Below are 17,300 nucleotides of genomic sequence, written 5' to 3' on the forward strand. Positions count from 1 at the left end.
TTTGTCCATGTTTTCTGGCCTGTATCCCATACTATGCTTGGCTGGCTCAGGCCACTTGTGCAGTAGACAAGTTTGTGGACTTGAAGTTAACTCAATAATGACTGGACCAAAATTAAATGTAGCCTGTAATTCGTTTTTGGATGAACTAAAGCTTATTTTAGGATTACTTATGTTTGTGTTTTACTATGGAATGTGTGTGTTCAAGTTTGTAAATATTAGAAAAGATTTCTGTGTCTTCGAGGCGCAGTGATGGAAAACAAATAGTCTGATTCACTGCTTTGCTACGGGTAGTCAATGGGATAAATGCTGCAGATAGTTAGGTAGATAATATCACTTAAAACTGCACACCTTCTATTTTGTATATCAATATTAACATGAGTGACTGAGTTTAGTATTAGTTTTGCTTTCTCAAAAAATCTCCACACCGCAGACAGAAGCTTGAAGGCTCGGGTTTTGCTCTTTCATTCTCAGGTTACATTTTAAATTTGTGTTTTATTTTTCTTTAAACTTTTGAGGAATTGTTTGAATGTATTTTCATGCGTGGTTATGTTTATTTTTTCAGAAAATATCAAATTTTACTTTGCGGTGTAGATATTTAAACGCGTAACCCACTATTTACTTTGCATTTAGCAAGTAAACATAGCAGGTAAATTTATCTGGAAAGTTTTTTTTTATTATTATTATTAGAGTTTATCGCTAACAATTTCAGTTTTTCCAATTCGGTATTTGACTTTATCCCATCAGTGTCAAACCCATTTCCGTGCGGTGTGTTTTCTGTTTTTCTTTTGCGAAAACTTGTAATTTAGCTCTTTTTGCCTCCTCTAAAATACTTTAAATATCATATACAGTAAAGTAAAAACCAAACAGGTTCTCCATACGTTGTCAGATTGGGTAGTCACTTGGGCTCTGAGTGACTGCACTTGGAATTTGCCTTCATATGGCTGATGGAGAGAGCTAATTGACTTCTTGCTGTGATTTACTGGAGCAGCTGTCCCCCAAATGGACTCATCCCAAACCTGTTAATTCATCTAAATTTCATAATGTGATGGCAACAAGGTGCACTGCCGTCCCCACATCAATTACAATATCTCCGCTCAACACAAATGGTTGCACTCAGACATACACACATTTATTCCCGCAAAACATGAACCGATATCGGAATCAGTTTCTGAAAAATAATAACAAATTTCGCAATAATACTAAAAGCGTGTTATAATTGACTTTTTTCAGAGCTAATGATATTAATCACAAAGGGCGTCATCTATTCTAGTTTGTTTTGGACAAATCTGCATGATAACTGTTTATGTGTTTTATGGCTTCGTAAACAGTTTTATAATGTATAATAAAGTCTTATCACCTACTAAGGTTAAGGATATTGAACTTAATGAATTGTGAAAAGACTTTCTCAATGTGCTTTCAATTAATAGGTTTAGGTTTCTTCACCTTGTGTTAGAACCATATTCTGTTTTGCTCCTACTTTTTGCTCAATTTGAAGCACAGTAACAGAATCAGGCGGGATCAGGACGATACACATGTAGAATCGTCCACTCACATAAATCATAGCGATATTTTGTGTCCAAAGGTCAGTAATATGTAATTTGTCTTTTTCACTAATCAATATGAATATTAGACTCATTTAGGGAAGCTAAATTAGTATAGCAATATTTATATGACGGTAATTCAAATTGCCTTCAAGAAAAATAAATAAATAAAATCTAGTTAAATTATATTCAAAATAATTTGGACGTTTTTATTTGAAAAAAATTATATTTTGTGCTTGCGGAAATGTGTCAGAATACTTTCAGTTAATCTTTCGATATTTAAACTCAAATGATAATATAGCTCTTTATTTGAAAAGCCACCTTTTTATTTATTTGTCATATTTTAAGAATAAGGTATTCAAAGAAGAAGCATAAAAAATAACTTAAAAAAATTATTTTTTTAAAATATTTTTTGTAAATATTAACTACTTGAAATGAAACTATTTAGCTTTGAAACAATGAGATTTGTCCAATTGTTTTGGAGAAACATGTTAAATTTTTAACATGTTTGTGGTTTCAGTTTAGTATAATTTTTTTTACCTTATTTTGTTAATTAAGAAAAATATATGAAGTAATTTTGACCTTTTCAGACTTCGATTTTTAAACTGGATATTTATTATTGTAAGGCTTTAAGAGTTTTGACAATTTAGGAAAACATCAGTTTTCAGACAGGCCCAGGAACAGCTGCTACGACTCTGTTACTGCAGAAGTGAAGCCAAACAGCCTCATAGAATCATAACATTTCTTTCCACATTCTACATTTTTTTTTCTTTCCCTGAACAGAAAAGTCCATAAATCATCAGGTTTGCCAGACCTTTGTGCAGGCTGAGTGGCAGATTGGAAACCTACAGTTTGTTGACCTTCTGATCTCAATTATTTTCAGAAATGCATCAGGTGAAAGGTTGACAAACATGACCGCCAATTACAATTGGGGCAGATTTAGGCCAGTTCTGGGCCTGTTTACTATTTTACAGCATTTACTGTCAAGTGTGTCCCTTTTATTTATTGCTGTCTTTGGAATCCAGAAAAACTGAAGGCAGATTTTTTTTTGTTTTTGTTTTATTTTCCTGTGTATTTAGTGGAGGGGGAAAGTTACAAAATATGCCAGCAACAGCCTTTGGAAATAGAGGAGGGGCTTTCACCTTAAACCTACATAAGCTACAGCCCGGAGCCCAAGCCTCGTTGTGTGGATTTAAATAAAAGTAAAAGATGAAAGAATGTGCCTTAGCTGTCCGAGGTGTTGAGGAGCCTTAGCAACGTCAAGAAAAAAAAAAAAAAAAAAAAAGCGAGTTGACGCACAGGAAAAATGTACTGTAGCAGCAGCAGAAAGCTCGGTGTCCTCACAACACCTCAAAGTATATATAAGAAAGTTTTTACTGAGTTTGTCACGTTTCACGATTTACATTTTACGTAACCACTTTCTTTTAAAATGGGGAAACATGTATGCCAGCCTTCAGGACGCATGGTGCACTTTTTTTTTTGAAGATTATTAATTTATTTACGTGCCTTAATGAGAGAGGCTTTATTTACAGAGATGGTTTACATTGGACTCTAAGGTATAAAGTAGTACGGACTGTTCTGTTGTTCTCCCAAATGACACTTCTGTAAGAAAAAAAAGTACTACTAATAAAAAAGATAGTCATAAAAATTCGGCTCTACTACTTGTTGCTTCATTGCAGTTAACTTTTTCCAAGCAGTTCAAACTTGCATAAAAAAACCCACACACATGTATGTATGGTTAAATTAATAAAGTTCTATTTAAAATCTCTAAATTCGCAGCGACTTAAATATTTAATAAACACTTTTTTTGAACGCTTTGTTTACGCAGTCTCGTTTAAAATACATTTTACCCGAAATAAAGCGTATTTCTCTGTAACTTTCACTGCTATCAAGTGTTTCATTTTTACGTCTTGAGAATAATTGGCCTGGACACGCAGAGACCAAAACCTATTGTTCTTGCCAGGCAGGAGTAGTTGTTTTGGCAAAGAAAAAGCCTCTGCAGACTTTGATTGTGTTGTGTTTTGCTCATGTCTGGACCTAATCACTTGACTTCTACCAGATGATTTCTAATAAACATTAACCTGTGCATTTCCCCCCCTCCTCTCTCTCTCCTGCTATATGTGGAGATTTTGGAGAAGGGCTGTAATGAGAGTGCGCCTGAAGTTAAAGAGGCAGCGATATTAGGGAGTAGCACCGCGGCACTTTTCAAAGCATTTTCTCGGCGATATTTGAAAAACGGAGTCGTGCGGTGAACTCCTGCGTGTCCCTTTTAAAACAAACCCTGCGCCTGTCAATCACCGCACATTCCAACCAATCCCAAAGCTCCCTTTTTAAAAGCAGGTTTGCCTGCTGTGCTTTTATATTGCACCATGGCCTGTTTCGAAGCATTTTTTACTACCACGGTTATTGCCACAAATCAAGAGGGCAAAGTGAACCGGCATGGGACTCACACCAACTCTAACGAAACTGAGTGTGGTTGCAGCTTCCGCGATGTTCACGGCCAAGAATTTCACATGCAGATGATATACAGCAAGGGGAGAGAGAAAAAAAAAACAGCAACATGGGAGCAGAGTTTCTAGGTGCATCCTGACTGCTTGCACTGGTTGATTTCTGCAAACTCACAGGCAAACTCACAACAAAACATGACAAGCCTTTCGAGGTTTAGTGGCTGCCCTCTCTCTTGCGTCAACCCCGGGGAGAGCAATACTGAACCCAGCGTGGTGCTGCCACCTTTGGCAGGGGAGCACATGGGACACCCCACTGGCAGTTCCTTAAAACTCTGCCCCTCGCACAATTTGCGAGACTACCCCGAGACGAGGTCCAGTGCATATGTTGACCACTCGGTTCCCAGTTTTTCAGACTCTGGATATCCCAGTCACCGGTTAGAGCACAGCCCTAGGGGCATTATCATTGGAGCAAATCTCTCTGGAGCCGGCATGCCACCCGTCACTGATCAACTGGCACCAAGACCCAATCAACATGGCGGGATGGGAAGGTACCGGGACTTTGCTGGCTGCAGGGACAACAGGAGCCACCACGCTTTTTTTGCCAGCTACCAGGAGCAGGCCCACGCCTCCACGGACGCGTCCCGCGACCTCGGCAGTCAGATGATGCTGGGTCTACCTGGCGACCTCCTCACCCGGACTCACTCCTACGGCCAGACCATCAGCCCCAAGGGAAACAGCCAGCAGATTGTCACCCAGTTCCTGGGTCTCTACAAGCCCCTGAACATGGCGATCCAGCGTGGGGGAGCCGACGCCTTCCTCAGGTGCTCCAAACAGACGGTCAAGCATGAGCTGGTGTGCAAGTGGAGTGACGGAAAAGAGGCTGGGACGGGAAAGCTGCCCTGCTCCAGAGCCTTCGGGACCATGTATGAACTTGTCACCCATGTGACAGTGGAGCACGTCGGAGGACCCGAGCACTCTGAATACATTTGTCACTGGGAGAACTGTGCGAGGGACAAGAAGCCTTTCAAAGCCAAATACAAGCTGGTGAATCACGTCAGGGTCCACACTGGGGAGAAGCCCTTTCCCTGTCCATTTCACGGCTGTGAGAAAGTTTTTGCTAGATCAGAGAATCTAAAGATCCACAAGAGGACTCACACAGGTCAGTATAATAATAATAATAATAATAATAATAATAATAATAATAATAATAATAATAATAATAATAATGCATTTATAATTGTCAAATATTTATTATTGATTAAAAGTGTATTTTTAACGTTTATCTGTCTCACAGTGAACTTTTATTATTATTATTATTATTATTATTATTATTATTATTATTATTATTATTATGTTTCATTTAGACTCGTGCTATGCATTTTGCGATTAAACGTTTTAATTTTTTGTGGGGTTTTATTATTTTTTTTCGCCGTCCACGTCAGTTTTTACTCGCATGTCTCAGGAGAAAAGAGAGAGAGAGAGAGAGAGAGAGTGAAAAAAGAGAGAGAGTAAAAAAACACGTGTAGTCCCCACGTTGGAGTCACAGATGAGAAGTAGTAAGACAGCTGCAAACGAGTGCAGTCAGCAGGCAGCAGGCCCGGCGCTTTGGGTGCCTCCCTCACTTCATTCAGAGAAATTATTAAATAAATGCCGGGACACCGGAGAGCTGTGACGTAGCCGTTACGCTGCTCGTGCCTCCCAGGGATTTATCTTCCTGCGTTCACAGAGCACAGCGCTCTGTGATGTAGCCATGATGTAGTGGGAAATAATAATAATTAATAATATTGAAAAAGTTGAGGAAATGGTTGACTTTAGCTATAAATAAAAATAGGCTACGTTTAAAAATGTGTCACGTTGCCGGTGTTTTTTTCTTCTTCTCACTTTTCCTTTGAAGGGCTTTTCATATGTTGCCATGAACCGTGAAATATCTCGTAAAATGCTTTTTTTAACTTCACAACCTGGCATTTCTTTTCACCAAACACCCAACCATGTGAAATAAATCGGCATGCAGTTATATTTTATTCCTTTTTCCACACGTCAGCCTAATTACATTAAAATAAAGGCATTTAATTTTGAATTATATAAATAAAGTGAATTGCTTTCTCGCACAAAAATGAAAAGAAAAGGACTGGACTAAATATGTATTCCTTGGGTGCTGTCTTTATTTCTGCTGTGTATTGTTTTATTATTAAGAACAGAAGAAGAAAGAAGCACAACAGAGCCCCATGTGACACTGGTTAAGCTATCACACAGCTGCACATGCGTACAGTGTGCATATTAATCAGGCTCTTTATGTAATAACAAGAAGTATCATAAAACACACATAAAGAATCCAGTTATTTATTCAGAAAGCAACAGTTAACAACAAATGCCTTCTCAAGAAGCTTCAATATACAGGAAGGGCCAAATCATGTCCGATTCTGTGGACTCATTCAGTCGAATCAGACTCCATACAATCCAATCATAATTTCGATTCAGTCACATTAAATCCAGTCTGATTATAAAACAACAAAGTCCAATTCATTCAGAAAATGAAGCATGTGTGTTTCAGAAATACACAAAACTGCACTGCCATGTTATTTTGCAGACAGCTGTTGTGCAGTTAACTGAAGTGATGAGTTTGTTCAAACAGAATGAGGCAAAAAAGCATTACGTGTTTCAATAGGAAGTGATAGAAAACTACGAGGAAAACTGTTAACCAACCCTGAAGACGCTCTTAAGGAATGCTCCATGTTTCATCTATCTATCTATCTATCTATCTATCTATCTATCTATCTATCTATCTATCTATCTATCTATCTATCTATCTATCTATCTATCTATCTATCTATCTATCTATCTATCTATCTATCTATCTATCTATCTATCTATCTATCTATCTATCTATCTATCTATCTATCTATCTATCTATCTATCTATCTATCTATCTATCTATCTATCTATCTATCTATCTATCTATCTATCTATCTATCTATCTATCTATCTATCTATCTATCTATCTATCTATCTATCTATCTATCTATCTATATATATATCTATCTATCTATTTAATTATATATATATATATATATATATATATATATATATATATATATATATATATATATATATATATAAATTTAACCCAGAGCCTTATAGTGTCCCATTAAGGGATCCGTATGGATGGTGGGACCCGTTGTTGATGGAGGATCCGCCCTTCTGTCAATTCTCCCTCTCTGTGCAGCATTTTGGGGATTTCTGCCTCATGATGGTTGAATGTTCAGGCCTGTATGCGGTTTCATAACTCGTCCCCGTTTCTGTCTCTGCACGTTTAGGTGAAAAACCGTTTAAATGCGAGTTTGAGGGCTGCAACCGGAGATTCGCGAACAGCAGCGACAGAAAGAAGCACTCCCACGTCCACTCCAGCGATAAACCCTACATGTGCAAGGTCAGGGGCTGTGACAAGTGCTACACCCACCCGAGCTCTCTGCGGAAGCACATGAAGCTCCACTGCACCAAGGAGCACGTCGCCAAAGGCGGCGACGCGCCTCCCGGTGACGGGGGTCATGCTGCGGAGGGCAGGCCGGCCCGAGCGTCGGACGTTGGCCAGATCAGCCCCCCTCAAGTCCCCACCTCCACTCAGGATGTCCCCCTGTCCCCTGAGAGCCGGGACGAGTCGACCCCGAGGTCACGCTTCCATCATGCGTTTGACAGCAGTTTGGACTACTCCGCGCACAGGTCGCAGCCCCTCCTGGACCCGTTGTTGCTGCAGAGGGGCAGCTACAGGTCCCAGTCTTCCCAGTACCCCTGCGGCCAGACTGGTCACGCTTTTGCCCAGACCTCGCGGACTTTCTCCTCGCCTTCTCCCTTTCAGAAGAGCATCGTGAACGGATGGTACACATGCCACAGCGGCGTGGACACATTCCCACCAAAGCAGTGCAGCAACATCCCCTCCCTCTGAGGGCCTGGACGCAAACTGTGGGCCTCCGTTTTCATCCTGTAGCCTAAAACCCAACAGCTGTTTCTCTTTTACTCTGTGTACTTTTGTGAATGCTGTATGAAATAGTTTCAGAAAAGTCCGTTTGAATTTTGCAACGCGAAATATGGCCAAGTTTTTGTCGTTCTTATTGTTCTCCGCTCGCACTTACTTCTCCACAGTGTGCTTTCGGAGCGCATACGCGTTGCATAACTTAAAAAAAATGTCGGTCTGTCTTAAAAATGAAAAGAAAACGATTGTTTTTTAATGTAAGTTTTTTATATATATAATTATCAGCGTATTACGCATTCTGAACCTAAAATCTCTTTCCGGAAAATTCAAAAATAAATCTGAATGTAGCCCTCACAGTAGGGGTCTTTGTTGAATGTAAACTAGGTTTAATGTATGTCGGGATGAATAGAAATATTATTCATGACTTTATGTATATCGCAGGTTGAATCATTATCAGGATGATCTTTACTTAGGTTAAATTTTGAGATCTAACAGGCCTGGTTGGTGGGCCTGCAGCATGATTTGACTTTAATTAATATACCGGCAGGCTCATTATTTTTTCCTTTCCCTTAGCCTTGATTATGTTCAATATTCTCGCTCCCTTTTTCCATGAAACATTCGTGCTCTATAATATGTGTTTATTTCACATTTCTGTGCAAAGTGACTAAAACCACAGTGTTCGTGTTAATGGGAAAAAAAAAACGTTTAATTAGAATACATTCCTGCTGTACATAAGCATACTGTATAATTAATTATGTATCTTATATTTTATTAAAGTGTCTATATTCTCTTTGATCAGATATGTGTGATATACCCATATCAAATAATCTTCAACAAAGATGCAAACTTTTCTCTGGGTACATAAAAGGAGAAATTATCCATGTCCTGTGTTAAGATTTGGAATTCAGTGTGAAGCCCTCCTACAGTTCTTAATATACATATGGAAGAAAAATTTATCTGAGTTAAATGAGACTGATAAATGCATCTGTGAGGGCTGCCTTTATATATATATATATATATATATATATATATATATATATATATATATATATATATATATATATATATATATATATATATATATATATATATATATAACGAGTACAAATCAAACAGTTTGTGCTCGTTTATTTTATAATGTCTGTTTGCCTTGTTTAGTTTCCTGACATGACATTTGACATAAATTGGTGCCATATAAAAAAGCTACAATTGATTTAATTTAATTTAATATACAGAATTACAGTATCTTGTAATATATCTGATAACAGTTTGCCTTAATGTTCATATATCTGTTACATAATTGATCAAAATTACTGGGTGTCATGTTGCGTTTTCAAATTTTTCAACCCATCTCAACATTCATTGAAGGCATATGTAACTCATGTTGGAAAAGTCTTGGTTAAACAAACAGCTTTCCAACAAAGATGTTGGTTTTGCTTTGTTAGATTTTCTTTCTGCTAATGGTGAAATGATTGCCTCCAGTACAGTTTCACTGACACATTTGTTCACGTTCCTTGGTTTTTGTACCTTCTGGAATGCAAATGTCAACAAACAGCTCATTATTTCGCAGGAATGAGCCGAACAGATCTCTCTTTTCGACGCCTGTCTTTTTTTTGTCTTCAGACTTTGAGTTCGCTTTCGCAATCTAGTCTTGGTGCAAAGGCTGAACTTATCTTCAGCGAGTTATTGTTCCCGGTTCACACGCCATGATTCATGTTAGAAAATACATCTTTGTCTAAAGACGTCAAAAGGAGTGGAGTTGAAAGCCCAGAGACAAGCTGAAAGTACAGTATGGTACGTCTTGATGATGAATAAAGACATAAAAATATATCTTTCACTCTAAAAATGATTTCTGACCATTTCCCATGCACGCTATCTGTGTTTTTGGTAGTACACAACTTAAATTCAAACTTGTAGACATAAATTAGGTCATGTTGAGTCGTTTGACGTTTCATATTTGCAGGACATGATGGTCTCAGTGATCTTTCAGCTAACTATCATCAAAGTTTTTTCTGTTCATCAAGATTTTTATTAGATATTTGGATGGTCATGAAAAAAAGGGCTCTTACTGGTACAAGGCTGCATTTTTGACCCTCTAGTGATTTCATTCTGTATATTATTTCAAGTTCAGAACAAAAGCATTTCAAGAAATGCATATTTTTTGCCACAATATAAAGAATGAAAAAATAAATAAATACTGGATTATCTGTTTCATGCCTTAGTGAAAAGCTGAAAAAAGCATGTTTACTGTATATGTGTACAGTATTTGCAGATGTCTGCAGATGGAATCAGTGATTAACTTGTTTATGTATTCCGTCTTGTGTGTATGTTACCCACGAGGATGCATCATTTGGGAGATTCAGATATTTTTGAACGTGCATTTTGTAAATCCCTCACGAACTTTCAACAGTTTCAATTTCTGTATGACACCAAGCAGTTTGCACTGCTTTATTTTACTTTTTGTAATTAGCAGTGACTTAGCATTGCTATTTGATAGCTACTTAATCTGATGAAATATTAATATTAATATAGCTGAAGATTTTCTAAGTCTTACAGGATCATCATAAGTGCTTGATTTGAAATATTTAGATAGCGAGGTCTTTCTGTCTTTAAGCAAAGTGGGCAAAACTTTTCCAGCTTTGATCCCTTAGCTTTAGTGGACAGACTACTAGAATTTGTGAGATAACTTTCTAAAGAACGCAACCACAGTGAGAGTTGCATCAAATGCTTTAGGTGTTAAAAGAAAGTGCGGAGTTTTGAAGCGATGTTGAGATTTTTAAATCTTACCTCTCATCTGCTATGCCCTTCCCTTTCCTTCTGTAACTCTACAGATAATCCAAGTGTTCACAGAAATATTTAAGTCAAAAGATATATTTGTTAGAACAAAATGTTCTAGCGGAATACGGCGATGCTGCCGCCGCCACCGCCGCTGCCGCCGCCGCCACAGTGCCACGCGTAAATGTCTAGTACAGTACTTAACTGCTGTGCTGTACATTCAGTCCAAGCTGTGGTAATATTCCATAAACACTGAACCCCACCACACCCTTCCCCCAGTAATCATCACTGATTAGACCCTGCACTCCCCAGTTTGCCACTTGCCTGCCGCCATTTTTATTTTTGTGCTCTGCCTAGCAACAAGAGCAGGCGCCATTTTGGATTAGGTGTACATCAGGTTGATATAAATAAATCTTGTTTTTTTTCACTTTGGCATTCACTGAATTGTGACAGGGTAAGCCCCCCACTCCTCCCGCGTTGCTTTTGGGTTGAACATGATGAGGAACCCAGCTGTGGACCAGAGGGTGGGCTGCTTTGTCACACCAGGTCTTTTGCTCTTATGCATCATCATAACCAAATATGACATCTTGCGTAATTTACACCGTGCAGCTGCCATACCTTTCCAGTGGCTGTCCGGCAGCTGGCAGCGGCTGGAACGGCTGTGTCAGCACTGACACTGACTGACCGACTGGGGTGTTAATTGGATCTCTGGCTTTTTCCTGAACCTCCTCAGGTTGAGTCAGAGGTGATTTTGCTTCCATAGCTTTCTTCTTATCAAAATGACCTCACCCTCCTCTTTTTATACCAGATTCTCTTATTCTTTCTTCTCATCAACCTTTATCCCTGCAGCTTCTGGCTATCTTCACCCTCTGTGGCTCCTTCATGATGGTCCTCTAATCTCTGCCAGTGTGGCTCCGTAGTAGGTACCGTTGATGTACAGTTCCTCATTCTGGCTCCGACAAGCATTCGTGTGGACTCATTTAACTTGGATCTGCAAAGTGTTCACACCCTGATTAAGAAGTAAAATTTGTGGTAAATGTTTTTTTTCAACCTCTATTGTACAAATACCCTGAAGCAGTCTGTTAGTAAAACACATCTTAATTTTGGAATATTTGCTCAGTCCTTTCTCCAAATCTTTCAGACTGAGTGGACATTAATTATCCTCAACCCTCGAGGAGAGCCCACAGGTTAAAATTAGGATCTGAACTCTTAGATAGTCATTCCAGTTTGTTTTGTTTCTGGTTAAGCAATTATTTTGTTGATTTTGATTCATCTTTAGATTTGTTAGGTCCAAAGGAAGAAACATCACAAGAAATATATTGCCACTGCAGTGTTTCAACTGAAAAAAGGACCAAAAAAGAGCCAAAGTACAGTTTCAGACAACGCACTTTCACAAAATGTTTTGCAGAATATTAGTCAGATCTGGATAAAAATCAGGAAAGATCTCCTTCTTGTAGGGCTGCTCCTTATTGTCCACATACAGAGTAGAATATTATCATAAATAAAACACAAGCAATACTTTACAAGCATTTTGCAGATCCTTCAGTTTTGTCTTTCTATCAACTTTGGGGAAAAGTCCAGTTTTTATAATTTTCATTTGTTAATATACACAGTTATATACACAAGTTGACCACATTCCTGGCAAAGTTAGATTTAAAATTATTTTAATAGAAAACAAAGATGTTTGTCTCTGTTTCACAACGAGACAGGCATCTTTAACAAGCTATTACAACAATATAAAATGGTGAAAAAAACATTTAGTTTTACTAATATTTCAGTAAACAAATTGTTAGCGAGCAATTAGTTATACCTTTCTTAATAACCAATTGAAAAAAATATGATTTACCTTAACAACTATAATAATTAGATCCATTTTCTACTAGCATTTTGATAATTTATCTGTGTTGAAAATCTTCAGATCTCTGAGGTCTGAAGACCTCTTCACAATCACCCTAATCTTTAATATAGCTTCCAATCAAAAAAGAAAGAATAACTTTATCCCTATCATCGGCATTTTATTGGCGAGTTGACCCGTTCAAACCTTTGAAGACTGTCGCAACTTCTGAGTCTGGTAAGCGATTTAACAAGATCTCAAAGATACAAGAAATCAAGTCCAAGTCATGGAGGAAATCTGAAACAGGTGCCCAAATTCCCAGGTCTGGCTGCCCATCAAAGGTCAGAATGAACTGCAAGACTATGAGTAAAACGTTAAAGCAGAAGCAAAGCTTTTCCCTTCAACGAACCAAAACAAACCAGTTATTCCACCAGAAGGTTACTGGGTGATCACTTTATATTAATGCTTACTGTCTGTTTGCTAAGAGGATGTGAAAATATTACATATTCTCTGCTTGTACTCATAATGTTGACCAATAAAGTTGATTCTGAGAATTAAGTCAAAGTCAAAACCCTGATCTTGACCCCATTAAAGTCAAGATGGTGACTTGAAATGGATTAAACATACAGGAAAAGGGTTCAGTGGTAGTTCTACATCAAATTTATTGGAGGGTGATAGAATCGCAGTTCTTTTTATTTAGGTTCAGAACAAAGGAAAGGAACAAAAAACAAAAAACAAATGCCATTATTTCACAGTTTAATATATGCTTAATGAGCCAAAGAATCCAGATAATACAAATTCTGCAGCTGCAGGTTAGAGAACACTGATCTACAAAATGAAAACTGTTATCCTGCCTCATGGAAGCTAAATGTACAACACCTGAATTTTTAATGCCTTGTTAAAGTAGAACTGTGAAGCTAAACAATTAAATTGGTCCAGGCAACCAATTATTTATGCTTTCTTTGTCAGTGCCTACAATAAGAAACCGATGTAGTATTATTTCTTCAGTACAGAGGCCAGGACCAGTTCTGCAGGGCATGGGCCCCTGTTAGCCCCTGCCTAGAACCGCCCGTGCTCCTGCTAAGCTTGTAATATTCCGGCTTGATTAAAGCAGAACTCACAAAGAAACACACAAGGGGGATCTTGTTCCAGGTAAAGGTTAAAGTGTTACCAGAATCAGTTTGATAAAAAACAAATGTTCACCCACTCAGTATGAAATTAAAGGTTTGCACCAGAAATAATTTATTCAGAAACCCAAAATTTGAATAGTCAATCAACCTAAATCAACATCAAAACCCCCAAAATATCAAGAGTCTGATTTGCCTTGTCAGGCCGATTCACAAACCACACTTAAAAAAAATAGAAAATCCCAAAAGTCCTGTTCCTTTTTTATATTTTTGTCCATAAAGGAGTCCCATACATTCAAATCCAACCACGACCTGGAAGCGTCGCTCCGTATTAATCCCCGTCTTCTTCCCGAAGAAGACTTCAAAACGTCAAAAAAGAACCCCAAAAAGATGAGAAAAAAGAAGAGTGGTACCACCCAAAAAACCCCCAAAAGAAAAATAAAGTCCAGATCTCACCGGGAGCGTCCCTTTCCCCCCCCGGTGGTTTCCTCCATGGACTGTCGTCGTCCTTCTGCACCGGGCGGCGTTCCCTCGGTGCACCCTCCGGTCCAGGCTTCCGGGCCCGATCTGTGGCGCTGGGACGAACCTTAATCGAACCTTAATCGATGTTTTATCTTTTGTTACTTTTCTTTGGATTAAACAGACACTAAGGATAAGGCCAAAACTCCCGCTGCACAGTTCGACACGAGCGTCTTTCTTACAAATTGCGCCGCGCCTTCCGGCGCACACGCCCCCTTTTTATCTCTAATTCCCACACACCTGGCCCCAAACATGATTTACCCAACATCAGTTTTTTTAACAGTGGAACTTCGACATTTTTTCTTATGTTTTTATTTATAATGAAATCCACAACTGTTCCACTAGACAGCTTGGCATTTTTAACATTTATTATATTTGCTGAGAAAAACAAAACATAGTGGTTATGTTACAATCCCCCCCCCCAGCCGGAGGCACAGGAGATTGAACTCCAAAATAGGGCTTTAAGTTAACCACATTAACTGTATCTGTTCCTTTGTCCTGGTCCTTCCACTGAAGCTGATAGTTTACTGGGCCTAACTGTTTCCTCACTATAGCTGGCCCTGACCACTTTGGCGCTAGCTTTGAGGAAAAACTATCTATGGCTTTGGAAAGAGGATGAGACCTTACCCAGACCAAATCTCCGACCGGAACTGTACACCTCTCCTCCGGGCATTATAATATTTGGCTTGTCGGGTTTGGCTTATCCCAACTTTCCTTTTGACTTCTTCCTTCATCTCATTATGTCGTTCCAACACTTTGTATTCGGTTTGCTGAGGTGAAGGAGGCTTGGATATCATTCTCTCCAATGGTCCTTGAAGTTGACGTCCCAACATTAGCTCCGCAGGGGCTCGTCCCGTGGTTTCATGTTGAGCCCCATTGATGGCAAAACGGAACTCCCATATATGTTGGTCCCATAGATGGTGATGCTGTCCAACAAATGAGGCTATCATTGTTTTGATAGTTCGATTAGCCCGTTCAGTCAAGTTAGCTTGGGGATGATAGCTGGTGGTAAAATGGTGCTTTACCCCCCACGCAGAGCAAAATCTGGCCATTTCTTGACTGGTAAATTGGGGACCCCGATCTGAGACAAGACTTTGTGGAACTCCAAAACGAGTGAATATCTCCTCCCTTAGGATAGAGATGAGTCTCTGTGTCTTGCTGTCTCTAACAGGAAACATTTCCACCCACTTAGTGAAATAGTCAATCACTACAAAAAGGAAAACATTTCCCTTTTTACTGCGAGGAAACGGTCCCATCAAGTCCACCCCAAGTTTTGCCCAGGGTTCAGTTAGAGGAGTGGGTTGCAGAAAACCAGCTGGAGCTTGATTGTCTGATTTATATTTCTGACAAACTGCACAGTTTTTTACATGAGTCCACACATCCTTACGGACTGTTGGCCACCATGCCACCTCCAACAACCGGAGGAGTGTCTTTAGCCTGCCCAGATGTCCACTTAAGGGACGATCATGGAAGTATTGGAGAAACTGAAGAATTAAAGACTTGGGAACCACCAACTGGTATTTTATACCATCTTTTACTGGGGTTTTCCTATACCAGAGATTATGAACTTTGCAGAAATTAATCTTATCAGATCTCTGGTATCTTGGATCCTGAACCAGCTCCAATAGGTCTGAGTCTTTTCCTGAGCTTCATTGACTTCTGCTAATGATAGTGGTAACCCTAACATGGCTGTAGCAGAATTCAGAGCCACATGTGCTAAACCACTCGGGTCAGCCGGCATCGCTCGGGACAGCGCATCAGGCACTACATTGTGCATTCCTTTTCTATCGTATTTCAAAACTGAAATCCTGCAACCTTAGCACCCAGCGTGTTAATCTAGAGCTGGATTTGGGGCAATTGAATGCCCAGGTTAAAGCAGCATGGTCAGTGTAAATGGTAACTTTGTTCCTTCGACAAAGTGTCTCCACTTTTCTACTGCCCAAACCACTGCCAAACATTCTTTCTCTGAAGTGGAGTAGTTTTGCTCTGCGCCCTTTAATGATCTGGAAGCAAAAGCAATAACCTTGTCTCCACCAGTGGTTGGTTGGACCAGAACAGCCCCCAGGCCACATCACTGGCATCGGTATGAATTTCAAATGGTAACTCAAATCTGGCTGTCCTAGTATTGGTGATTCCACCAAAGCTTTCTTCAGCGTCATGAAAGCATGTTGGCAGTCCACTGTCCACTCCCACCTTGCATCTTTTTGAGCAGTTGATACAGCGGTGTAGCCATTTCTGCAAAAATGTGATATGAACTTGTGGTACCATCCAACCATTCCAAGAAATCTCTGAAGACTTTTCTGGTTAGTAGGGGTTGGATAAACCGTAATGGCATGGGTTTTCTCTGGATCCACTTGAACCCCTTCTGACGATACAATGTGTCCCAGAAATCTGAGTTCTTGTTGGAAAAAGTTGCATTTTTTAAGGTTGAGGGAAATTTGCATGATGAAGCCTTGCAAAAACTGTATCCAGGTCCTTGAGGTGTTGCTCAGGAGAGGTTGAGAAAACGACATCAATGTACACACAGCAGATCTTTCCCCGTAGCTCTCCTAAAACCTTCTCCATTAAACGCTGAAAAGACGCTCCAGCATTTTTCAGTCCAAACGGCATGCACTTAAATTGGTAAAGTCCAAATGGAGTAATAACAGCAGTTTTTGCTTTGCTGTCCTCCTCCACTGTCATCTGCCAGTATCCAGACTTCAAATCTAGAGTACTGAAAGTGTTTGCTCCAGTCATGGACTCCAACAACTCATGGATGATGGGCATGGGATAAGCATCTTGGAGAGTCTTGGCGTTCAAAGCTCTATAGTCCACACAAAATCGGAAAGATTTGTCTGGTTTGGGAACAAGGACAACAGGAGACCCCCATGACGACTGTGATGGTTCTATAATATCGTCTTTAAGCATTGCGTCAATCTGTTCTTTTATTATTTGCCGCTTGAAAGGAGACACCCGGTAAGCTCTGCATCGAATGGGTATTTCATCAGTGGTCATTATTCTGTGTTTCTTCCACAGATGTTCTACCCAATGTATCAGAGCACACGGATGGCCAGGCATTCAAAAGCTTCTGGACTTGGGGTGGATGTTGTG

At 39.4% G+C, this 17,300-nt stretch overlaps 1 protein-coding gene and 1 long non-coding RNA gene across 2 annotated transcripts in view; both read left to right on the top strand.

Moving 5' to 3' along the window:
• The window catches only part of LOC129360406 (uncharacterized), a 110,627-nt gene that overhangs the window by 63,987 nt on the left and 29,340 nt on the right, over positions 1-17,300 (top strand). The window lies entirely within an intron of this gene.
• Positions 3,955-8,911, top strand: LOC129360403 (zinc finger protein ZIC 4-like). Its single transcript, XM_055030601.1, has 2 exons — positions 3,955-5,147; positions 7,303-8,911. Exons 1-2 carry the CDS (start codon positions 4,184-4,186, stop codon positions 7,926-7,928), a joined length of 1,590 nt encoding a protein of 529 aa, XP_054886576.1. The 5' UTR covers positions 3,955-4,183; the 3' UTR covers positions 7,929-8,911.

Source organism: Poeciliopsis prolifica, unplaced genomic scaffold, assembly GCF_027474105.1.
Source record: "Poeciliopsis prolifica strain line A6 unplaced genomic scaffold, Auburn_PproV2 SCAFFOLD006, whole genome shotgun sequence".
NCBI classification, from domain to species: Eukaryota; Metazoa; Chordata; class Actinopteri; order Cyprinodontiformes; family Poeciliidae; genus Poeciliopsis; species Poeciliopsis prolifica.